Source organism: Protomyctophum bolini (assembly GCF_963924005.1).
Source record: "Protomyctophum bolini genome assembly, chromosome: 20".
NCBI lineage: Eukaryota > Metazoa > Chordata > Actinopteri > Myctophiformes > Myctophidae > Protomyctophum > Protomyctophum bolini.
Window position 1 is genome coordinate 6,949,980 of NC_137881.1, and position 26,623 is coordinate 6,976,602.

The window sequence follows — 26,623 nt, forward strand, 5'->3', positions numbered from 1 at the left end:
ATAACTATAGGGTTAGAATTGGGTTGAAAGTCCCGACCTACTCTCTGTGATGCCAGGTGGAGTGGGGGAGGGGAAGGATGCTCAACTGGTTGAAGAAAGCCAGTGGCAAATCAGCAGAGCTAGCCCCTTGTCACTGACCAACGGTAACAAAAGAATACTAATAGAACAGTGACAGTCAGTCAGTTATATACCATTGTTTATCATTGCAGAGTATTGCCTACATATTGCTCCTCTCCCAATGTGTGCTACACTGGCAGAGAGAGCTTATTCTGCTTGTTATTTATGTGAGTTCTTGTGATGCAAATCCTTCTCTCATTGGGTTTGTCTATTATTAAAAGCTTTTAAAGAGAGCAATTTCCTGGCTGAATTCCAGGCTCAAAGTCCTGTTGCCAAGGAAACGAGAATCTGCTCTCCCGCTTTCTACCCTACCCTACCCTACCCCCCCCCCCCCCCCCCCCCAGGCTGTGGGTTATATTTCAAACCAGTTTTCACAGCTAACTCTTGCAAGGTTGCACCGACATGTGTTGCCTTTCAGCTTAAAAGCTTTTTGTGCTCCCAGTGCCCACTGCCAGTGCAGACTGCAGAGCGAGGGAGAGAGGGGCAGAGAGAGCACATGCGGGGAGTGGCTAGAAAGAGGGAGGGAGGGAACATGGAGGGCGTACTTCACTGTTGCCAGGGTAACTTGACATCACGGTGACGAAAACCCACACTAAAAGCTTTTAAGCAGATCTCTCTCCGGCCGTAGGCCCCATTTTGAGTTCTCTTTCAGCTAAGCTCTAAGGGGGAGGGCACACACACACACACACACAGCGCCTGTATTTGGAGATCTCTGTCTCTCCCTGCAGAGTCCCAGAGACCTTAGCACAGGAAAGGGATTTTAAACTCAACCAGTAATCTTCTATTTTTGTTAACCAAGCCAGTAGAGGGGCAAGACAAGCATTTCAAAATGGCTACAGAGGACAGTTTCAGCTACCTAGTGCCATTCAACAACAGTGACAAACACAGACGGGCCCGAAATTGGACCGACAGTGAAATGAAAGCCCTCCTTTACGTGTGGGAGGAGCACCACGTGGACCTGAAAATGAGCAAGAGGAACGCCAAGGTGTATGAGAAGATGTCCCAGAGGTTTTTTGAGCTGACTGGAGAACAGCGCCACAAAGAAGAGATCAAGATGAAAATCACAAACATGTCTTTCCAGTACAGGCAAGTGTGGGGAAAAAAGGGAATCTATTTGGTTTGGTGGGTTTGAGTTTGACCTGTAAGAAAGTTGCATTTTGGGCATGCTGTAATGTAGTGTCTAACTCCAAAGATTCAGCTTTTACTTTTATAAACCTTTAGTGACACCTATGTTTTTGTTCCCACAGAAAACTAAAATGCACCTCCGGGGAGAGTGGAGAGGTACCCGGGTGGGCATATTACAAGCCAATCGAGAAGATTCTATCCAAGCCAATGGAGAACGGGAGGGTCAATTCCTTTGAGTTTCAGGCCTCCACTGCCAGTGCCGGCTCCTCCTCTACCTCCCACGCCGCTGCAGAGGGCATGGTGGGGTTTATGCCTGAGTACACAGGCTCCTCTGACGAGGTGGAGATGAAACAAGAAGTGGATGACTTCCCATTGAGCTCGGACAGCGTGCACACACTTGACTCCAGGTATCAGAGACAAGAACATAGGTTGGGTTGCATGATGAGCAAGTGAGGTGGAGTCTATTATAGACAACCCCCTCCCATGAGTAAGGCTGCATGGGACCGAGGCTAAACAGACTGTTGTTGTTACTGTATAGAAAATAGGATGCTGTTGTCGATTGATTGAATACTTTATTAACAGTTTGCAAAGACAAGCATGGGAAAGTAGCGTTCAGTTCAATACAAGCACGCACGCACATGCATGCACACACACACACACACACACACACACACACACACACACACACACACACACACACACACACACACACACACACACACACAGAGCCAGTTGAGGGAGACTCTTGACTGTCTGTCAAACCAAACCAACTCCAGGATAGTAACATTAGCATGATGAATGAACCATATAAATCTGTTGTAGTGTATGCATTCAGTTCACGCCGTGAGTCTAGAACTGTCAATGTGTGCTGTTTCCCGCTGTTTCCTTATTTATATCTGTCGCCACAGTGACAGTGAGGCTGGAGAATGTTGACCGGACGTAGCATTAGAGTTTAGCTGCAGACACTGCAGACAAACGCTCGACTCCTAGGAGGAGCCACCCTGTAAAAGAATATATATCTTTCTCTTAACCTCCAGCTCCCAGTCCCACCCTAGTCCAGCCAAGAAGCGTCTTGCTGGCATCAAACAGATGTCCTTGAAGAGGAAGAAGCTGAAGGTGATGCAGGCCATGCTGCAGGAGCAGAAGAGGGTGAGCCACGCCATGGAGGAGACGTGCCGGGAGGTCCGCCGGGCCATGCACCAGCAGAACTTCCTCCAGGTCCAGTGTCTGCAGCTCCAGGAGAGGATGATGAACCTTCTTGAGAAGATGATCCCCCAGCCGCCCGCTGCACCGTCAACATCGTGGGGCCCCCCGAGTGCAGGGGTCAATGACACTGGAAAGGGGTGAAAGGTCACTGGCTGGCCTCGACTATATAACATCCTTGCACGAGCAGTGGAATATATTTCATCCAAATTTGAGATTAATGTTCAATCTTATCTGTGTTATTAGGTCTAGGTATATGTCTGATCAGCGCAGACTGCAGTGTATTAGGTGAGAGGGGAACAGACGCCTGGAGGTTTCATTGGCCTCATTCTCTAATATACCCACTCTACTCTTAAGAACTTGGTCTGTAGACTTTGTACCAAATTATTATTGACTGTTTAACTATGGTAGTAGTGTAAAAATGTACGTATGTGTAAAAATTTACGTATGTAGCCACAAGCCTGATATTTTTGTGATTTAACAGAGGTTAAGAAAATCTTAACTACTTGATATGATATCAACACAAGTTAACGCAACCTAAGCTGCTATTCATGTGTATGTACAGTATCAGTATGTATATATTTCTTTTGCTATTTCTGGTGATTGGGAATACCTCTTACCACATGAACCCTAGTCTCCCTATTTTAGGGCAGACATTCAGGGGAAACAGCAGATATTCAAGCTCACAATATGCCACCTTGTGAGCTGGTAGATCGGTTATTTTCTGCAAAGATATTTAGTGTACTGTAGAGAGGGCCAAAGGAGGGGGACTCCAGTCAACTAAGTACAGTATATAGGGTTTAAGTGGCTAATTTAAGCTTTCAAATAAGTTACTCTTATGCTCTATGACTGTTCAGTCTGAATTCAGTATTGCTGTCACAAACAAGAGACCAGTAATCTCTGGCACTAAAATTCCATACGATATTAACTCAAATCAATTATATTCTAGTAATGGAGGGAAATATTATGCAAAGGAACTGATTGCATCGCTAGTTATAAAACTCATTTGGATATACATTTCAATTCAGTCGCACACTACATATACCCTCATTGTTGGATTGGACAGTCAGGCCATAAAGATAACACTGTCTGGCAGCAGTGGCTATCAGGGGTAGAGTGACTGGATGGAAACTGTAAGGTTTGAACACGGGCTCCCCCAAAGTGTCCTTGAGCAATACTCTGAACCCCTAATTACTCCTGATGTGCAGAATGGTGCCTTGCTTGGTTTCATCTGGCATCGGCGTGTGAATGTGTGTGAATGTGTGAATGTAATGCACAATCTCTGTAAAGCGCCTTGGATAAAGGTGCTATATAAATGCACCATTTACTGTCTGTAAATTGAGAGGTATTCCCTTCATAATAATTATGATCACACATTGATTGGCAGAAGAATGCAGGACTTGATTCACAAGCAGTTTACCACCATCACTGTACTTTAATTTGTGACCGACCACACGATACACAGTGCTGGAGTAACTGTAACCTTCGTTTGCCTTAATCGCCAGTTAATTTGCTCATTGTGAAGCTCATTACACTAGACTAGTGTAATCCACATTTACCTCTGAGAGTGTAAAAATGGTCTCAGAGTTCAATTTGCTCTGTGGAATTTACAGCATAAAATGTATATTCCAATTATTGATTTGACATCCAGTGCTCCAAGTTTAATTTAGATGAAGTACGTGTCAGCATACTGGAAAACATGATAGAGCCTGGATGCCCTGGAATCTTGTTTAATTCATTTTCTGAATTCAACAATCATTTACCATATAGCCAATAATCTATCTGATCTGTGATGATGTGAATTGAAGTGAAAATAGGATCAATTAAGTGGAAGCTGATTAGTGTGTCATAGAAATTGACACACGTCACGGCCTAAAATAATCTGTCTATCAGATTAAAAGAATGCTCACCAAGAGAGAGAGAGAGAGAGAGAGAAGCTTCCATAATGCACAAGACATTTTTGTCTGAAATTCTCGATTCTAGTTTCAGTAGTCTAGTCGTATAGCGCTCTAGATAGTCTAAACTCTGGTCTGGAGTCTGGACCATCCATGGCATGCCACTTTGCCATATCATTCCTAAAGTTTGTCACCTTCATTGAAGCATTGATTGAATAAAGAAATGTGAAACCGTCCACGGATGACAGTTACAACTGTGCACGTGTAATAATAAACCCACCATGTGCAACAGTGCATGACTATCACTATTGTGTCCTGGACCTTGTTGCGACCGTTGCAGCACTTTGGTCAAATCTAGCCTATTTCCAAACCGTTGTTAAACATATATGAGCTCTGCCCATAATAAAACAACCAAGTCCATAAGGAAGGGACTGCAGGGAGCGACCTGAATAATGAATAAAACCATAAAACCTGGACAATCCCGGCAATACTCGTAGGTAAATTATGCTTAGTATCTTAATACTGGAATTACATTTTCTATTGAGTATGTATAGTAGCTATGCATTTTTTAAAACCCTCGCCTATCGGGTTGAACCGGTGGTAGACTGTTCTTTATCACAAGGTATCAGATCATATCAGATACATGTAGGCCTATGTTTCAGTTGGTTGCCAGCGGTTAGGATTTGTTATTGTAACTCTGGCAACATTTATTTTTAACCGCAGAAGGCGTGCGTGTCATCGTTCGCATTGTATGCTAAAAGGGGTTACCGGTATGTTTGTTTTGACTGTCATGTATGTAGCCGGTTAACCACAACCAATAGAAACGCTTCCCATGTTTGAATATATTGAACATGACGCACGTGTTGATTGGCGAGTAGCAGAGACCACGTGATCCGGAGACGTTAGGTGTCATGGTTACTATGAAAGACGCTTTGTTAATCCGCGGCCACCACAGGGTGGAGGAGGTGCAAGCAAGCCAAGCAGTGCCATATGGACTACAGAATTACGAGGAAGACTCACATTTTTTAAATGCTAAACTTATAAGCACAAGTGTATTTTATCTGTATCACCACCAGCCACATTGTGACTTTGACTGTACTGAAAAAAAAACTAAGACTTTGCCGGGACTTTACCGAACTCAAAAAGGTAAACATGAATAATACATTTCCACAGATTTAAACTTCTTCGTCGCGAGTTAGACTTGCGCGAGCCGTGTTAATCAAAATCAATTATGATTATGACTCATTGGCATATAGCTACACTTGATAGCCTATAATTTAATGCCAATTATTTTATATATGTTCAACATAAAACATTAATTCGTGAATGACAGAAACACAACAAACAGTCGTCTGGGAGAGTGGGAGGAGCAGAGAGAGAGGCTTTGGTTTGTGTTCTTGGGGAAGGGGCCAGCTGGTCTGTGTTTTGGGCAGTGAGTGGGCTGAGAGGGATGGACCAGCGGCCTAATTTACAAGCTGCCAGAGGGGCTTTGTGCTTGTTCAATTAAATTATCTATTTCAGAAGTACAATAGCTATCATGGGCCTTTATGTCTGTAAGAACAATTATTGAGCATTACCACACAATATATTTCTTGTATGATGATTTTGATGAATAAATTCATTAAAAAATAATTATAATAGCTGATCCACCCATGCTATACACTCTCATATCTACAAGCTCTCAGCTTGTAGATGTGCCATTTTGTAGATTTTTATGTCTTGTTTCCCCTTTTCATGTGACAAACAAATATAAACAAACAATAAACATCATGGCACAACTCAGAAAGGCTATATTTCTAAGTTTTGTAAACGGCAGCTTCTTTCTCTCTTTGTGTCTACTGTACATTTAGGATGACAACAATGCATTTGCATTAGCAATGAGAAGACACCAACGTGTTACTGTTCCCACCACACTCTGGATCTGCAAACACCACCACTGGCCAAGATGCGGATGCTTGGACAGCCCGAGGGCGTGAGGAGGCGTTTGGATTTAAACATCGCTGGGGAGTTCAAGGCAGTCGAGGTCGTCCGTGGTCGGACAGGATACGGCTTTACCATTTCGGGGCATGGGCCCTGTGTGTTGAGTGGCGTCCTGGAAGGGAGCCCCGCTGAGCAGGTCGGACTTCGACAAGGCGATCACGTCATGTCTGTCAACGGAACCGACATGTCCATGGCGACACATGAGTCTGTGGTGCAGCTCATTGGCACCTGCAGAGGGCCATTGCAGCTGATTGTGCAAGTTAAAGACCAGACCATGGATAACACCATCCTTAGTAATGGAATGGAGTTTGGAATTAGTGACAGAAAAGGACTTCTCCAGAAGGTGGGACTTTTCCGCACCATTTCGGACCATTCCGGTCACTCATGCTCTAACTCGGGCCATGGAAACGAAGCCAGGCCGAGGCCAGTGTCCGAGCCTGATCTGTCCCACTGGTCGCAGAACTGGAGCGCTGAAGTCAAACTGTCAAAGGATGAAACCGTTCAGGTGGAGGACAGAGACTCTGTTTTTTTCACGGATCCGGAGGAGCTGAATCCAGATTGGAGTATTCTGAACATGACCATGGTGGTGGGCTACTTGAGCTCCACAGAACTGACCTTGAACACTGCAGAGTCAGACGAGGTCTGCTTACAAGCCATCCGTGAGCGAATACGACAGTTGGGCACCGAGCAGGACACTCACACCCTCGTGACAATGAAGATCATGTTTGACTGTGTGCGTCTCTGTGACGACGCAGGGGCAGTTCTGGCTGCCTTCCCTGCTGAGAACCTGGTCTTGGGGGCAGTGTGTGCCGAGGACAGCCGCTTCTTCTGCCTGGTCACCACGGCGGCGCACGCCTCCAGTGGCTGTGTGCCAGAGGACGGCCCTCTGAGGACATCCTGCCACGTTTTCTTCATCGACCCCGAGTTGGCAAAACACGACGACCACCTGGCCATCGCCGGACGCTTCAGCTTTGACTGCACCCCGGATCCGGACGCCGTGGGATGCCTGGAGTTTCCGCACACCCCCCCGGATGTCCTCCATTTTGTGTCTGTCCTGTACAGCAACCTGGGGGAGGCTGTGGAGAGGCTCAGAGTTAAGCTCGATACTGAAGCCCACCAGCAGGCAGAGGAGAACAGCAGTACTGGCAGCAAGCAGGGCAGCGCCAGCAGCAACGTAGACAGCGGCATCGGCAACTCCTCCCCCCCTGAGGAGAGAGCCGACAGGGATTTCCCTACCGCCCCCAGACCCCAACCTGGGGGACATCTCCCCAGCTGTCCATGGGATTATCTTCCGGCTGAAGACGTCGGCCCGACAACCCTCGCCCCCGAGAATGTACAAATCTTTGATATTAATCCCAAGGGCAGTATCAGCAGCACACATTCCCTTTCAGAGTCTCTACACGGTCCAGACTCTCTGACGAGCCTCTACGGAGGCCCTCCACCCAGGCTTGAGTTTCAATTCAAACCCCCACCGCCACCTCCACCTTTGGGTATTAAAAAGCAGAACTTCTTGGGAGGGCCTCTGAGAAGTAGCCAGAAGTGGTTCTCTAAGGCGAAGCGGCCGAGAGGCCGTGATGGAGATGCCCTGGATTCCCTGGGAGTATCCGGTACCAACTGGTCCAGTTCTTGCAATAACGTCCTACCGCCGGCCATGAGCCAGATACCTTCGGACCGGTATCAGTCAGCAGAATCTTTAATGTTTCATTCCAGAGAAGAATGGGCCAACGGATTCCAAGGAGAGCAGAGTGGAAAGTTGCGCAATAACAAAGTCAGTACTCGACTATTTTTATACATACAATTTTCTGTGTTATGTTTTCCTTCCTGGCCACACTGAGAATAGAACATCTGTTTCTGGGCTTCACTTCACTTTAATGTTTTGCCACAGGAAGCATTTATGGTCACTGGGTTTTGAGTTCCCAGACTGTGAAAGGGTATTCACTTGTTTTCGAGGAAACCTATATGAAACGCAATACTGCCATTTCAACACTCAGTTAAGCTCTGAACTAGGCACCTGTTGTATGTCAATATTCATATAGGAGAGTGTTGTTTTCCTCCATGGCCACAAGATGTCCCTGTGCTGCTATCTAGTGGTGATAAAAACGAATCTGTCTGAGAAATGGTAGCTATCTCTATCAGATCTAAGGACAAATGCAAATGATACTCTCTTATAGATTTTGATAGCTTTCTTATTACTTCTGTTTAAACTAGCTATTGGGCTATGTAGGACTCTTTCAGTGTTTATATTATATGTTTATTTTATACATTCTCAGTACTGTTGACATTCTATTCTGAGATTTATTTGTATGAGTGGGGAAATATTTGCACAATTCAGTGGCGTTTTCTCAGTTTTCTGTTCAGGCATATTGAAAACAAACTGCCTGTTCGCATTAAGTGGGAGTGAGTCTGACGGAGTCATGAGTAGGTCCGCAGCATGTGCTCATCCATAACAGTGACAATCTTGCACAGGAAACTGAGCAAATTACCGGGTATAGCCCATGTGATACCGTGATAATGATCCTCTATTCTTTATTCTGGCTGAAAACATTAGGCTTAGATTCTCCATCATAATTATAAATGGGGTTAGGACATGACATGAAGAGAGATAACCACCCCAGCCCCAGTGGTGTGCTGTTAAACTGTTAAAATTATATATTTTTACCTTCTAATTCATTTTTCAGTTTTGCACCACTTTTCCATGTTCGGTTTAGTACACTCATCTTGGTGTGATACTGATAATGTACAGCTGCCAGGCTTTCGCTCTAAATCTGTCAACATGAAAAATCTCAATATACTGTATACTGGTATACACAATGTTTTCATGTTGTAGAATTGATTTCCCAAACTGTAAGTAATATGAATTAAGCATACCATATGCATGAGTATATAATGCGTGTAACTAGCACTATATGTAGGACAAATTGAACACAAAGCCGGATCAGTCATCTCACCACCAACCAACACTTGTTTCTCTGGAATCTCCAACAGGGCTCCAGGTTTTGGGGCACGACTGCCGGCGTCCGTGCGTCTAGCCGCCGTTCATCTAAGCGTATCAGCCTAGCACGATCATTGGACGACCTTGAGGTAGGCACAGTGTCTTGAAACTCTTCTGTCCCCCAGAGATCTAAAGGACCATTGTTCTGTTGTTCACAACACAATGCATTGTGAGCTTGTATATCAGATATTTTTGAAAAGAAAAGGTACAATGACGTACTCAAAAAGGGAAGGTTAATGACAGCTGCCGAAAAGCCGATTAATAGTGTCGTCAAAAAAGTAAAATTGATTTGATTTATCGGTGTGGACGAGTTTAGCTCAAGTTCAGTTTGACAAATGTGTATTTGGCCCAAACATCCCCCATTTCTTGTTCTGTTCCACTCACAGCACTTTCAACCTTTCATTTCCGTTGCCTTGAATTCTGTAGTCGGTGCCACACTTGCGGCGAGGGGTGGCTCACAAAGTGGTCTTTGTGTGGGCAAGAGGCATGGCCCTGTTTGTTTGGCCTTGCTAATGAGCACTGCTGTGCTGAGCGACTGAATTACATGCTCACATTCTCATATTAGTGGCCCCTCTTTTATTATTCTCTCTCTCGCTTTCTCTCTCTGTCTGTCTCTCTCTCTCTCTCTCTCTCTCTCTCTCTCTCTCTCATACAGGCACACACACGTCATAAGAACATGCACACAGAAATCCATGTACAAATAGGAGTCTTTACAATGTTGAGAAACTACATAATACTATAGTCTGTCTGTGAGTCTGTCCAGGGCTTATTAAACCTTCTGTAGGAGACGGTCTGTGAGTGAGTCAGTCTACGAATCTCTGTCTGGGGCTAATCTTGCAAACCACTGGACTGAGCAGAGCCAAATGTCTTATGCATACTTACTGCCAGTAGGCCATGGAACTACTTCCTCCATTTCACCACATGGGAGCCACACTGTTGTTCTTTCCCTTCTTGTTTTTGTGTCAATATACTATATTTTCACATCCTGCTACCCTAATAGAAAGGGGTGCATGAGCACCTGGCCGTTCATTCGTGCTCTATCTCCGACCAAGCCACACTTCCACCACACATCTCTCTATGCAAAATAAAACCTGCACACTCCCACAAAAGACATAGACTACATTGCATTCGCCAAAAATGTCTTATTTACTGTTTAAATATTACTTTTCTGAAACACGCTATTCTTGCTCAACCTCAACAGCCTACGTCAGAATCGTCATGTTGGCGTCTACTACGCCAACTACGTTCACTTAATGGGGCCAGTCCTTCACAGTGACACACGCGTTAGATGAACCACGCGACCGGCATGGTTTATACCCCTCAATGTCGTGCCTACTCTACACTGCCATCCCAAGTCCCCTCCCCCTTTCACTGCTCCTGTGTGTGACCTGTGAACTACTCTCTGACTGCACTGTGGCTTGATTTATATGTGCGAGGTTGAAATGTAATGCACATAAATTAATTATAGGTCCAGCAAGCAAATCATGATTGGCTGTTTGTGCTCAATAGGTCACCATCACATTCCGATTTTAGCTGTTGTATTTTGTATGACATTTATTTGGGCCAGTAGTTTCATATCTATCCTTTTTCCGACCAACACAGAACATGCTAACGGTGTTAGCGCGTTAGCATCCATCTTGCTTTTGATTTATATGTGCGAGGTGGAAATGTAATGCACATAAATTAATTATAGGTACAGCAAGCAAATCATGATTGTCTGTTTGTGCTCAATAGGTCACCATCACATTCCGATTTTAGGTGTTGTGTTTTGGATGACATTTTGACCAGTAGTTTCATATCTATCCTTTTTCCTTTGACCAACACAGACCATGCTAACGGTGTTAGCGCGTTAGCATCACACAGCTTACAGCGTCAGTGTTGCATGAATACTTTCAACCATGACAATGCCGACTACTTTTGCTACACACACTTCCAAAGGATTATGGAGATGTCTTTATATTTTTTTAAGGTTGAGAAATGAAATAATTATGGTCGTTTCTAATCTCAGCATTTCACAAGAGAAAGACGTGGGTGCCTTTCGCTGCGCTGTTGGCGTTGCCATGTCTCATAGAAACAAGTAAATAGGTCTATAAAAATAATCCCAAAACAAGCGCATATAACAGGGGTCTGTAACCTATTTTCAATGAAGTGCCATGTTTTTAATTTCTAGATAGTGAGTCAGCCACAAGCTCACATCACAACAATAATCCATGTAATAATCACAATAACAATACTAATAATAATAATCATAATAATAATAATAACAATAAACTTCTTTGTAAACTCACTCATTTACAAACAAGCTCACATCAGAACAATAATGCATGTAATAATAATAACAATAATAATAATAATCATTATAAGAAAAACAACACTAACAACAGTACAGTACAGTACAGTACAGTACAGTACAGTACAGTACAGTAAAGACGTACAGTAAAGTACAGTACAGAGGACAACATTACAGTACAGTGCAATACTAAGGAGTGCAGTACAGTATCCTGCTACCCTAATAGACAGGGGTACATAAGCACATGGCCGTTTATCCAACAGCTTTCTCCCACCGAACCACACTTTCACCACACATCTCTATATGCAAAATAAAACCTGCACACTCCCAGAAAACATATAGACTACATTGCATTCGCCAAAAATGTCTTATTTACTGTTTAAATATTACTTTTGTCAAACACGCTATTATTGCTCAACCTCTACAGCCTACGTCAGAATCGTCATGTTGGCGTCTACTACGCCAACTACGTTCACTTAATGGGGCCAGTCCTTCACAGTGACACACGCGTTAGATCAACCACGCGACCGGGATGGTTTCTACCCCTCAATGTCGTGCCTACTCTACACTGCCATCCGAAGCCCCCTCCCCCTTTCACTGCTCCTTTGTCGCCAACTACGTTCACTTAATGGGGCCAGTCCTTCACAGTGACACACGCGTTAGATGAACCACGCGACCGGGATGGTTTCTACCCCTCAATGTCGTGCCTACTCTACACTGCCATCCCAAGTCCCCTCCCCCTTTCAGCGACTCGAACAGCAGCTCCGTCCGAAAGCCCACAGCACTACTGCACAGCCCCACACATGTCACACACCCAAATGAATCGAATGAATGAATAAGGCGCTTATATCGCTTTTGCTCAGTGGATGGGACATTTACATTAAAAGCAATCGGATGGACGCGTGGATAACGGCATGGTTGTGTGCAATCGGAGGGAAAGCTTCCATAATCCATATAGCTTCCATGCTAGCTGCTTCAGACACAGGGGAGGGAGATGGCCCGGTCTCGAGTGCGAAATAGCGCTTATGCAACAATTACCCTAAAAACACAAACACATCAACTCGATGTCATTGTGAATAAGAATTTCGAGCGACAAAATAATTTTTGGAAGGACACTTTCACCCAGTATGAAGCTATATGTGGTAGCCGTCTGTGTCACACCAAAACTGGTGTCCTATACAATCCTGTAACGATCCTCTCTTGCATCTGGGCTGAGGCACTGCCTGCGAGTTGGCTCCGTCTAATAAGCAAATTTAGAAATTCCTGTTTGAGAGCTAGCTAATTTAAGACATCCGGTTGCCTTCAGAATAAAATAAGGTCATTTAATTCGTTAATTACATAATTATTACATTACATTATTAGTATTATTGTTACATTACAGTTATTGTAAAGACACACATTATGTTCCTGTGTAAAAATAAGTAATTCAATATATCTAAATGGATAAATGCTATTCACTACAGTGCATGGACTTTAAAAAGTGGAAATTATACTTCTGGATTTGCAGGCCTGGCGCCACGGGGGGGGGGGGGAGGGGTGTTTGCCCCCCTAAATCAACCTCTCTGCCCCCTTACATCAAAAGTGGAAAAAACTCTACAGTTACAGACAAAACAATTACAGGTACATTTCCAGGCATTCAATTAAATTCCCTTGCTTGAAAGGAAGGAAGTAAGGATGCATCTTAATACAGGATCCAGCAGCATCTTAATGATCTCCCATCTACAACTGGAAAAACAACATTCCTCACCTATAGGCCATCCTTGGGGTGGGGAGGGGTGCTAATGTAATTGTTGCAGTGGTCAGGGTGCTTAAGTGGCCAGCTACTGTAACTAGCCAGGGGTGCTAATGTCATTGTGCTGGGTGTGGTCAGGGTGCTTAAGTGGCCAGCTTAGCTAACAATAAGCTTCTTTGTAAACTCACTCATTTACAAACAAGCTCACATCAGAACAATAATGCATGTAATAATAATAACAATAATAATAATAATCATTATAAGAAAAACAACACTAACAACAGTACAGTACAGTACAGTACAGTACAGTACAGTACAGTACAGTACAGTACAGTACAGTACAGTACAGTACAGTACAGTACAGTACAGTACAGTACAGTAACGACGTACAGTAAAGTACAGTACAGAGGACAACATTACAGTACAGTGCAATACTAAGGAGTGCAGTACAGTACTATAATAATTTATAACCCATCCGTTACTACATGTGCAGGGCACACTACTGAGTTTAAAAACACAGCTGAAACATGAAGTGGAGTCTGTCAACTCCTTCTTCCCATATTGCGCTGCAACGACACTGGGATGAGGCCCCCGAAGGGGGCCGAAATTCTAGTTTTTAGAATAGAGGGTATGCGCATGCTTAAAGTGAATGGCACATCGAGTGGCAAAGCAACAGGCAAAGTGAGTTTAACATTGTCTAACATTGTTTAATGCAATCAGATAGGACTTTTCTGTGTGGATGTATGGGTTGTCAAGGCCAGTCAGTAGGCATTCCTGCATAATTTCCGGGTTTAATGATGTTGCATACCCTCTATTCATAATCTCCAAGAATCAACGTAAGATCAATATGATCTTGATATGAGATCCACAGGGAAGTCACTGTCAGTTACACTACCACAAGCCCATCTTAATTCTTGTTTTATACCATGCATCGTTGGTCGTTGCATACTGTTTTCTAACAAGCCCGGCAGTCCTTACTGTCAGACCGTGGTCTGTCTGTCCATCCGTCCTTCCATCCATCCATCCATCTGATCCATCTTGATGGACCCATAATTGCAGCTTGCTGGTGTATTTTATTATTTCTGTCCATTGGTTGAGCTATACGGTTTGGAGCATTTATGCATTATGCGTTTACCATTTAACATCCGTGATTATGATGATTTATGTAGTGAGTGTGACATGTACCCTCACATTGACAAAGATTACATGGGTTAGGGATATGCTGGAATGCTTTGTAATCTGTGCAATTTCTCTTGTCTGTTTATTCTGCTTCAAATAGTTTTTAAGATTTAGTTTATCTTAAAATGAAAATGTTTGTTTTAGGCCTAAAACAAACAAAGCCTGCTCCTTGATGATTTCCATTAAATAATTTAGATTAGTTGTGTTTTTAATAAATTCAGCAATGCTCCAGTTTGTAATGTCAAACAGAAGACTTATGGATGTCCCTGACCCCTTTTTATTTATTTATATATATATATGAATTTTATTCAAAGAGTATGACATATGCAAGTTTCACAGAAAGATAATACAACTCTTTGTTTTTATATTTTCTCCCCCAACTCCTTTCTCAATCCTCCCAATCCTCCCCCCCACCCACTTCCCTGACCCTTTTACCATGAAAAGAAGTGTCTTCTTGAAGCCACAAATGAAGCTTTCCAAATTCCAATGTTTTTATTCTCCGTTTTTGGACACTTGTTTGATGGCATCAAAAAAGTACCACCAGACTCACACTTCTCATTGTGTACAACGAACCCCTATAGCTACTCAAACCGTATCCAAATGAGAGCCGTCATTTACCCCTTCCTATACAGTCCTATACATTTCAGGAAATAACATGGCAGGGAGTGTTTTATGTTTGCCGAAGGCCATAGGCCTCACCTATCAATCCCCCCCCCGAACTCCTATTTCAAGGGCTGAGGTCAGGTTCACAGCCAGAGGTCAGAAAATGCACATTTAAAAAGGCTCTCCGACCAAGATCAATAACATCAGCAGGTAATTAATGACTCGTGAATAGACAGACCAGGTTTTGTGGTATATGAACAGCTGTGGTACCAACCAGACAGTGTAATATCGTTTATAAGCATATCAAATAATAGTGCAACACTGCAACTATTAGACCTGCTTCACAGAAGTAATAACATCGTGGGTGTATTCCATTTAGGTGTTGGTTACTCTCACAGCATGGACAATAAGGTTGGGCGATATGCCAATTTTTTTCAATCGCCCATCGTCTGACCAAGAATCGGCGATTAACGATGTATTCGTGTCATAAAAGTAAAGTGAGAACAGCTCACTGCAGGTCGCAAAAAAAATCTACAAGCTCTCAAGGCGCCGCGTCCTGCCTGCCTGTTTTTGCTGCTCTGTTCGCTACGCGTTGAGAGCTTGTAGATCCGTCTGTTTTTGCAGCACAACTGCGCAGCCATGGGGTAACAAAATAAGAAATAAGTTTAGATGAAGTGAAGTTGGAACGGACAAGCAGCTGCAAGCTAAGCTAACGTCACAACCACTGCCTGTTTCTGCAGCACCGTTCGCTACGCGTTGAGAGCTTGTAGATCTGTCTATTTTTGCAGCGCTGGTGTCGGGGTTCGTTCACGTCGTCAATAAAAAAATAACTTGGATTACAGGCGGAGATGAAGTTCAGTGGGTTGAATCAGTAGCTACACGCTAAGCTAACGATCCCCAAGCCTATACAGTATAGGCTCAGGGATCGTTAGCTTAGCGTGTAGCTAATGATTCAAGTTAACCCACTGAACTTCATCTATACTAACAACACTACCAGCCTGTTTGTTTTTTTCCCCCGACTTCACGGGTGGCGCATTGGGATGAGACACGAGACAGCAGTGTGCATTCTGTTGCGACTGTATATTATTAAACTGCATGGTTCTGGACTCCGGAGCGTAAACAACATGTAGGCTACAGTACAGTAACAGTAGCCTTCCTCGGCTCGGTCCCTCGGCTCACACTGTGAGTCACTGAGAGCAACTGAGCATCACGGCTGCGGGGACCATACCATTATAACTGTCGCTGTTACTACTTTCCTGGCCCAAATTGATTCACATGTTGCTCACACTTTAAAGGTTAAAAATCGTCCCGAAAAATCGCCTAATAAAAATATTCGGCGATTGGATTTATATATTCGCGATTGACGATGTATTCGTATCGTCACCCAACCCTAATGGACAACTCCTGTATACAAACACACTCATCCTGGTCTCTAAACTGCCTGGCCAGCCGGGGCGCCTAATGGAGGGGAAAGGAACTGGTTGGAATAATGTGTTCCTTCCACGCGCTACGACCAACTAGGGGAAACTCCCCCCTGTCAGGTGTAAAGGAGCAACTTGGACACTCAGGCATGAAGGGAGCATGAGTTAAGTCCGTTGCTCTCCCCAGGTTGGCGGAGGGTGTGTAGAGCCCAGGATCACAGTAGATGATTGACACGGGTGAAAAATGGGTTACAAAATCGTGGGATAAAAAAAAAATATATATATTTAAAAAAAAAGAAACACACTCACAATTAACATTACCGTCAGCTGCACATACCTGTCAAAATCTGCTGCTCGCAGAAACCGGTCAGTTTGCAGCCTGTACAGATTGTGTATATTGTGGCGGTGAAGTGATGTTTTCACTACTCTCAAGTTGTGTGTCTATCAGAGAAGTGTGTTGATAAGCTCCCCGTAAACGTGTGCATCTGGAGTACCGTGGGACTGGACAATGGACATTCTTAGGGTCCACCAGCAGCAGTGCTTAGGCCAGTCCCCTGGCCTGGCAGATAACCCCAGGATGTGGCCTCACTGCCTGATTATAGGGAACCACGGGAAGCTATAGAAGAAAACGCATGTCTCCTGTCGTGCTGCTTTGAGTCAAAACAGCCTGCTTGGTAATCGCAAAACGGTGAACGCTTGTTTTTTTTTATCCACATTATGAAGGCTTGTGAGCTTTGACACATAGTATTTTGCACAGCCTACAATGCCAAGCCAGAGCCATACAATCTCAAATTGTCGTTTCATTTAGTGTTTGTTCTGGTTTTCTGCTTCAGCAGAGGAAGAAACTCTACCACGTGACTCCTCTCATCTCACTCTGTGTGTTCGTGTGTGTGTTTTCTGTCATTGCTGCGGTGCTGCTGATGCGATAGGAGGAGTGTGCTTGATGATGGCATGCTGAGCCGTTTGTTGTCAGATCCCCTTTAATGCTTCTTGGGCATGTCGGAGAACGTGACGCTCCGTATTTACCCTCTTCTGCACAGAGCTTGTCAGATCACTGCTGCACGTTGTGCCTCCGCATCCCCATTATCGCAGGCTCGCTGTCTCCACTTGGGAGCACTCGGCAGACAAACACTGTGTGCAAATACGTCAGAAACTTCTGAGGAACGACGCCATTGGCAAACTATTCTGACTGTGTTCCGTATAGCCTCTGCTGCCTCTGCATATACGCCGCGGTTTGGCCGCAAAATTGTCCAGATTTGAAGCTGTGTTCCGAGTTCTGACAAATATCCCTAAAACAGTAATATCATATGTCCCCGTTTTCAGCATTCACGACCAAATTGTCCCAGTTTTTACCACTATTTTAATAATAGTTATTTTCAGCGGTCAGAGATGATTTATCATGTTCATTTATTTGCTCAGTGCTCACACCTAACAAAACTCGAACAATGATTTACATGTTGAACTCAACGCTTATGATATGATGGATATGTTAAACACATGAGTAAACGTGCATTCTGTAAATGGCCATGCACGAACGTATTGATTCATTAAAGCGTCCTGGTTTGGGTGGCTGAAAATATGGTGTCCCTATCCCCAGTCTTGGTGATGGTAAACTGTATACAATAATAGCATTAGTTAAAAACCCTTGCAATAGGTTTTCATGTAAGCTGTGATTTGGTTTCTGCCATCTCTGATTCCACAACTGTGGTTTCCATTCCCCTCCTAGGTGTGCGACTGTGTGCGGAGGCATTAAGTAGCACACCCGCGGCTAAAGAGATCTACTATGTGGGCGTATCAGTAACTATGGAGGAATGAAGATGGAGAGATGGAGGCAGAGAGGAGGTTATTTAGACAGGAGAGAAAGGGAGGGAGTTCAGTTCACACAGCAGAGAATGAGTGAGAGCCAGGGCGGGCGAGCTAGAGAGAGAGAGAGAGAGAGAGAGAGAGAGGGAGAGAGAGAGAGGAAGCGGCAGCAGGGAGAGGGAGCTTTTGAACTCCCAGTAGCTGTCAGGATCTTCATCTCTCCTGCACGCTCCTTTCTCCTCCGATTTCCACCTCTCTTTGAGCTTGGGGCTCCGTTCCTCCTAAACTGCGAACACAGACACATCGCCGTGCACCACGGAGCACTCTCGGATGGACCCGTTTACACGCACCAGGCGTGGGGATCATCGCTGAGGACGAGCCAAGCGCATGAGCCAAGCGACAGCACCATACATGGAACAAACTTTAACTCTCAACTCTGTAAGTCTCATGGTCAAATTGTAGTAGAGAGAGGGGTTTTCTTTCTTATTTCCACAACATTTATCGTTTTGCCTTTTTTAATTCATTCTTCCTCGACTCGAGTGACGCCGTCTTTATGTGTATACTATTAAATTGTCCTTTTTCTGCAACGGCTACTTTTCCATCTTTGGGCTCTTTGTGGCTCCTGTTGTAGAGACTGAGTGGCGTACAGTGGTTAGCTTGTGTGGTCTGTCAGAGGAATGTTTTGCCCAGTGCCAACTGATCTCCCATGCATGCTGCGTGACACACTGTGCTCGCTGTATACTATACAGCAAAAAATACAGTGAGGCTTCAATGTCAGGAGGCACAGTGGCTCCCAATTAAGATGCACACAGTTTACCAAAAGAGTCTTTGTGAAGTAGTGGACTGTGATGGCTTCTTGTCGTCCGTCCATCAGGAGTTAAGTTACGGTTGAGCGGCTCACATAGTTACTGTGTAAATACAGTTATGTGTTGTGCTCACTCTGCAAGTGACCCATTTCAAAATGAATTGACGTCGGTTGGGGAGAGTTGTGTTTGTGTTTAGCGACGTGCACAAATCGAGGGATTGTGTGGATTTTTGTCATCAGATGGGTTCAAGCCCCCAGTCGCAGTGAACACTCAGAAGAGATTTGGGATTATATTTGCAGGTGACTGTGTAACAGACTTAACTTAACCGACAAGTATAGTTTTGCTAAATGCATATTCTATCCTTGTGAATCACCACACAGCTTAACCATTTCCCTTCCCTCAAATAACCGACTGATGCCTTTGTGTACCTTGTTGTTTGTGCACAGATGGTAATTTGTCTCGGGTTTTATATGGTCTTATTTCTTTGAATGTATTTTTTGGGTATGCATTCCACGCTTTCATGTTTGATGTGGAGGGTTGTAACTTGAGGAGATGAGCTGGAACGGTGTATTCTTGGGGGGATTAGCGGCACAGGCAAGAGAACATGTTTATCTTGCCGTCATCACAGGGCTGTGATGACAGGGTGTGGGTGGACAGTTGTGCTTCTGAAACGTCCTTATAGGATGCAAAGAGCAAGCCGTTTGGCATTTTATAATTGTGCTCACTATGATCCCCCCCCACCCTCCTGCTACAGAGGCAGAGCCTGTTTGTTATTTTCTCTCTCTCTTTTTTTAGATTTTTTCAATTGCAATTAAAGAGGCTGTTGTGGGCTCCCAGCCCACCAACAGCTGGGAAAAAGTACATTAACAGAGTAAAACTTTATATGCAGTTAGTTGATTGGTCAGCTGCTCGGTCGTACGAATACATAAGCACTAATAACCAGTTGACCAGATGTGAATGTGGTTGCTGAGCTTGCCGTTTGACCAAACCATAACCACGGAAAATACCTCTTGCCCGGCCACTTCTATCCAGAGGCTGTCAAGTTGGAGTCTTTGCCATGTGTGTTGGTTTTGTTATTATGTACCACCGCGTATACAGTAAAGTACCACTGGATGATGTCGTCACAGTCACTTATGACACCAGCGACCAACAAGGGACTGCCTCATTGATGTGTACTGTAACATGACACAAGGGACTGCCTCATTGATGTGTACTGTAACATGACACATCTGGTTAGTGGGCCATGTACAGTAGCTCTTGTATTGCCCTTTGTTATTTGTTATTTTTTTATTTGTGCCATGCCAGGCTTTCAAATGGGATCCAAAAACAAAATGTCTTGCAACTGAATCACACCCAAATCTAAACACACACTGTTTGCCTTCCTTATCCGTGCTATTATTAAATTCCGCTGCTTCACTGAAAGTGAATGCGGCCAATAAGACATGTGGTTACTCAACGAGGAATGGCACAGGATGGCGGAACTGCTTTATCACCTCCAGGGAACAGTTTGGACATGTCTGAGACACTGCCGGGCTGCATGCCACATTTAACACACACACACCTGCAGATGGAGCCTTCTTGTTCAGGCACGAACTTCTCCATGACATTGAGTCAGAGGTATACCGTCTAGTTTTTAACTGGAGCGGGCTCCAGCCAGGCTACACAGTAAAACCTGGAGTGTTGGTTGAACTCTGAGGGTTCAGTGTAGGAGAGTGAGTGCGGTGGTTGGTATTATTTTGGCCTTGTCTTTGGCACGGCAGCAGCACGCTGCAAGACCCTGCCAAGGTCTCGTCTCCCTCGCACCGTGGAAGTCATAAACATGGCTATTCGAGGGGGCAGCCAAGTTATTCCCCCATCACTGTGGCGAGGGATTGATATACTGAGCTTTTGCTCTGGCAGCCTAAACGCCAACTTTCCCTAGAGAGCCATTTCTTGAACCTTTCCATCCACTATCAACGTACTGAAATAAAGAATAGTGTAGTACTGTATGTATTAATTTTTTTACTATGCCGACCTACTTGCTGTAGGTTGACTGTAGCTGTTTAGTATTCATGATCTGATCATGTATCCGGAGTAACGCAAATGTAATGAAGTGAAAGTGCATTCTCCTGCCAGTTATTATGTGGTTACGACCTGTGTTTGACACAATCCATTGTGCTTTCACAATGGATACATAGCAAGGGTTATATAGGAGTCGTTCCCAAACCTTTTCATGTCAAGGACCCCCAAATTGACACTAATTAGTCTGCAGGCCCCCATTTGAAAATGTATGCCAGGGACCCCCATAAGAGAAGATTTTTTTCGGCTCTAGCAGGGATTCTCAACCCGTTTAATTTCAAGGACCCCCAGTTTGACATGCATTAGTCTACGGACCCGCATTTAATGGCATTTGTATCTCTGGGACTCCCAATTTATATTGTAAAATCAATGGAGTTACAGACCCATAATGGTCCCTTTGGTTCCAAACTATCATTTAGCTGGGGACCCCCTGGAACTCCCTCAGGCACCCCTGGGGGTCCCTGGACCCCACTTTGAGAACCACTGTTATAGAGTTGCCAAGAGATGTAGTCTACTCGACAGTACATTTAGGCGCTTGTGTAAATATCTAACTTCCCTCCATGCATAGATTCATTTCAAAGCAATCCATTTCCATTCTGAAGCATCTATTTTTGACCATATGTGAGAGTCGCCCTAAACTTGTTCCTGCCAAATATCCATGGGGGACTAAATGGCATGCTTTAGCCCCTATTACCCAGGGGGCTGAATTCAACCCCCACCCTGAGTAGTGGGTACCCAATCTCACCCAGCCAGCTTAGGTTCCCAGTATGACCAGAAGGATTAAGCACCAGACCATAAGGTCACGCAGGAGACTCAGGACACTGACATTGGCTGAAGGTGACTAGTTCATTTGGAGAGCTATACGGTCTGACCTGTTTGTTCCACATCCAGAATGAGAAAGATGTTCAGTGGTGGTGGTGGTGATAACAACTAGGCCTGTCACAATTATTACATAAACGCCTGATCATAATTACTTGAGTTTGAAATAATCACAATTATTTTTGCACTATTGTTTCTATATTGAAAAAGTCACTCCCATGTTAAGTGAGGGGTGCTTTATTCATCGTACATCATCCAATAAAACAATAAAAATAAGACATGTAACGTCTAACACAACTGCTGTTCTAAATCCTTTAGACTCATTATTGACCTTATACCGACCTTGAAACATACCTTAGTTACGTCACCGATAATAGTGGTCCCTTGCCTTGGCCGTGGCTCAGCGGTTCAGGCACCTTGGCTGGTAATCCAGTCTGGCAGTGTGCCGCGGGTTCGATTCTCCCGATCCCGACGGCCTTTACATACCGGTAGACATACCCGCAGACATACCGACAGACATACCCACAGACATACCGACAGACATAGACATACCCGAAGACATAGACATACCCGCAGACATACCGAAAGACATAACGACAGACATACCCGCAGACATACCGACAGACACACGGACAGACATAACGACAGACATACCCGCAGACATACCGAAAGACATAACGACAGACATACCCGCAGACATACCGACAGACACACGGACAGACATAACGACAGACATACCCGCAGACATACCGACAGACACACGGACAGACATAACGACAGACATACCCGCAGACATACCGAAAGACATAACGACAGACATACCCGCAGACATACCGACAGACACACGGACAGACATAACGACAGACATACCCGCAGACATACCGACAGACACACGGACAGACATAACGACAGACATACCCGCAGACATACCGACAGACACACGGACAGACATAACGACAGACATACCCGCAGACATACCGACAGACATACCCACAGACATAGACATACCCACAGACATAGACATACCCGAAGACATAGACATACCCGCAGACATACCGAAAGACATAACGACAGACATACCCGCAGACATACGGACAGACACACGGACAGACATAACGACAGACATACCCGCAGACATACCAGCGGATACTGGAGAACTCGCCAGTTTTCCAACCCGCTGCATTGAACATCCTTCATCAATGTCTTTATCGTTATGCTAACATGATGTCTTCATCAGTATAGTATGTCAAACCCACAGATGTTATAGTTCATTTCCAAAGTGATCAAATTATTTTGTGCAATGAAATGGTCAGCTAGATGATGATAAAAAGTTAGGCTACCAATGATATTTCAGGATATTGTTTACTAATGAATTACATTGTTTAAGTACTTTGGTGTTTAAACTTTAGCTTTCCTACTTCATCTAGTGTAAACTCTAAACAACTATTCTGTTCAGAACTTCAGACAAAATCTACACTATAGCTGATTATAGGAGGGAGCAAAAATGTCATTTCCAAACATAAAAATGTGTGAAGTGAGGGGCGCTCTTATGATCATACATCATCTCATTCCGGCCAGTCACAATTCCCGTCCACACTTTTGTCTTATTTGTGTTTACGCAAACACTCAAAACTGGCCATTCATTGTCAATGGCATTCAATGTTTGTGTTTGCACAAACACTCAAAACTGGCCATTCATTGTCAATGGCATTCATTGGACAATGTTTGTGTTTACACAAATGTAGCCGATATACAAGCTCACAATGCTTTACATTGCAACTTGTTGTGAGCTTGTAGATCAGCCGATCTGCTATTTTTTACTTCAGTATAAAGTTATTAAATATGTTAGCCATTTATTTGTTTATTTACGTAGGATATTTGTCATATCTGCCCTGTGGAACCTTTTTGTTTATGAAGCCTAAAAGCCATTTCACAGAAATGTAATTTGTTCCAATGTCAAACACACAATTAAATCCTTAATCGCAATGATTTGTGTGACAACTAATCGTCAAGTAAAATCGCGTGATCGTGACAGGCCTAGTAGTGACAACCGGCCCTCGTCGCTACAACACAGCAAAACCCCCCCGGGCCCCCAACGCACTTGGAGACTTCCAACAGCGTTGGTTAGTGCAGCTTCATGTTGAGCCCTCTCTTTTTCTCTCTTTAAAGTTATTTCGGTGGAGCAAAAGGGGGGGGGGGGGGGGGGGAGAAAATCACAAGACTAATTATAAGTGTTGGGTTTCAGGTTGGAAAGTCCATTTCTGGTGAGAAGCAGGATGAGGGCGTGGCGGCATCTATGTGGTTGACTCGTCTCAGCCCCTCCGGGCTTAAGTGATTGCACCCTTCTCTTTTTTCCCTGTTGCCATGATAATGAATGAGGTTGGGTGGGTTGGGGTGGCGTGGGGCGGTGAAGGGATAGAACTTTTAACCCATTCTGACCTGAGATCAGATTCATACGAGGATTCCACTGGACACACACTGGTCTGATTAACCCATTCTGACCTGAGATCAGATTCTAAAAATGTCAGTCGTTCTTAGATTTTTCAAAAATAGCAGACCTACAAGCTCGTAGCGCGCCACTCGGTGGCGCGCTATGAGCTTGTAGATCTGCTATTTTTCAATAGTTAAAGCACAACATAATGCTAACACCAAAATGGGTTCCCGTTCAGTGTAGCATATCTAGTATTTTATATTCTATTCTCCCCATCGTGCCCAAAGGAATTATCATTCCGTTGACAATTTACATTCATGGGTTGTTGCTAAAATGTTTACTTTGGCAACGGGTGACTGGTCCAGAGCATGAGGTGAGCTGAGCATAACCGTGCCTGGAGTTAATATAACAATGTGGGTAAGGTAGAAAATAAAAGGTTAGTTCCATTTCAGGTTCATTTACTTGTTTGTCCCCGTGGGGCGATTTGGTTTACAGCAAGGCATAACACAGGCAGGTAACATGAAACACAAAAACACAGTAAAAAGGCACATAGTACACATAGAACATTAAAACAGGATGGCAGTTCAAGGTATCAGTGTAACATTATAATTCATAACTTTAGCCTCCGCAGCGCCACGCCCCTGAACCTGCAAGAAGTAGGGCAGCAGCAAGTAGAAAAGTAAACATCTCCATTCCGAGGTATGCTAACACTCCCTGTTAGTGCTGTTATGTGGCTAACACACACACACACACACACACACACACACACACACACACACACACACACAGACACATGCATGCTTGTTGTTCTAATGTCTCTCAAATCCAGACAGGAGCGGAGCCGCTTCCATCTGCTGCGACTAACTAGCTTGAAGTACCTACTAGATTAGTGCCGATCATGGAGATTAGGAGATGAATTATACAGCGACAATGCGAACCTGAACAACCCTTGTGTTTGCTGAGAGGATTACACCTAACCTAATAGTTGATGGAACTGTTGCCAGAATTCATGGCTTTAGTCTACTTCTCCCAGTCTCATCTAATTGATGGATGATGGATTGGTTAGATTAGATTGAAGTTATCAGGGAGATTAACAATTTACAATTTAGATTTATCCAGAGAGCGACTTACAAAATCAGTGCAAAATCAGAGTAATGCGTATGAACTGTACAGTAGTCAATTTGACACGGTTCATACATAAGCAGTATGGAAAGTATGGAATTTGATTTGAATAATTTCCAGGTTGGGATAAGTAATGGAATAAAGGAAAGAAAGCATGGAAAAATTCTTCATGGTGTTTGGAGCAGGCAGCCAAAATGCCATCATCGCTCCAATGATGACACAAAAAGAACATAGGAAGGATACCAGGTAAACATCAAATGTTATCTAAATAAAATTGTTCAAATTTGTGTTCAAGCAAAACTAATCTAAACAAAAACAGTCAGAGTTGATCCAAGGCGAGTAAAGGCATGTGTGTGTGTTTCGAGAAACAGGGTCTTACTGAACCCTAGCGTCTATATTCTGGGGGGACATTATCCCAAAATAGATATGGTAGATTGTACAGTTTTGGCAAACTCTGGTCCAGTTTGAGAAGTAAACTCTGGTCCAGTTTGCGAAGTAAACTCTGGTCCAGTTTGAGAAGTAAACTCTGGTCCAGTTTGCGAAGTAAACACTGGTCCAGTTTGCGAAGTAAACTCTGGTCCAGTTTGCAAAGTATCATTATTTCCCATTAAAATCCTGTGGTGTACACTCAGTAATGCATAAATGATGTGGTCAGTTGTATATATGAATGTACAAGTATACAAATGGCATTAGCAATGTCATAAACGCCACACAGCACTTAGACTTACTGTACTTGGACTTGATAGCAAGTCTAGGGGGACACTATATAATTGTGTTCCCGTTGTTTACCATTTCCAGTCCCTCTGCATCACATTAAGCGAAGCGTTTTCGGGTTGCGGCCAACCAAGATGTTCTAGTAAAAAACATGTTGGAGCTCCATTAATCTGAAAAGCAAACACAAGGTTGTCTTAGTTGTCGGCTATCTATAGTCAGAAGTTGCCCATAACGCTCTCTCTCTCTCTCTCTCTCTCTGTACTATATCTCTGCATCTCTCTCTCACTCCTTGCTTGGTTGAGGAAGAAATGTCTCTTCCATCTTATCAGTTGC

General features: G+C 44.0%; 2 protein-coding genes across 3 annotated transcripts in view; both read left to right on the forward strand.

Moving 5' to 3' along the window:
• Window positions 1–806: 806 nt before the first annotated feature.
• On the forward strand, window positions 807–2,750 carry msantd1 (Myb/SANT-like DNA-binding domain containing 1). Its single transcript, XM_080792192.1, has 3 exons — window positions 807–1,209; window positions 1,365–1,649; window positions 2,280–2,750. The coding sequence occupies exons 1-3, from the start codon at window positions 947–949 to the stop codon at window positions 2,587–2,589; spliced, it is 858 nt and encodes a 285-aa protein (XP_080648318.1). The 5' UTR covers window positions 807–946; the 3' UTR covers window positions 2,590–2,750.
• A 2,584-nt stretch (window positions 2,751–5,334) lies between these two features.
• The window catches only part of rgs12a (regulator of G protein signaling 12a), a 50,518-nt gene continuing 29,229 nt past the window's right edge, over window positions 5,335–26,623 (forward strand). Inside the window, exons 1-3 of one of the 2 annotated variants that reach the window (XM_080791885.1) lie at window positions 5,335–5,486; window positions 6,191–8,088; window positions 9,306–9,401. In XM_080791885.1, the coding sequence (XP_080648011.1) occupies window positions 6,286–8,088; window positions 9,306–9,401 (1,899 nt within the window). In that variant the 5' untranslated portion in view covers window positions 5,335–5,486; window positions 6,191–6,285. The remainder of the gene's footprint in view (window positions 5,487–6,190; window positions 8,089–9,305; window positions 9,402–26,623) is intronic. The other variant, XM_080791886.1, reaches the window with a different exon arrangement.

Excerpts from the sequence above, each read along its gene's own strand:
- msantd1 (XM_080792192.1), top strand. The coding sequence starts at position 947 with ATGGCTACAGAGGACAGTTTCAGCTACCTAGTGCCATTCAACAACAGT. Across the intron at positions 1,210-1,364 it reads TCTTTCCAGTACAGGCAAGT|AAAACTAAAATGCACCTCCG; the intron begins GTGGGGAAAAAA and ends TTGTTCCCACAG. Across the intron at positions 1,650-2,279 it reads GTGCACACACTTGACTCCAG|CTCCCAGTCCCACCCTAGTC; the intron begins GTATCAGAGACA and ends CTTAACCTCCAG.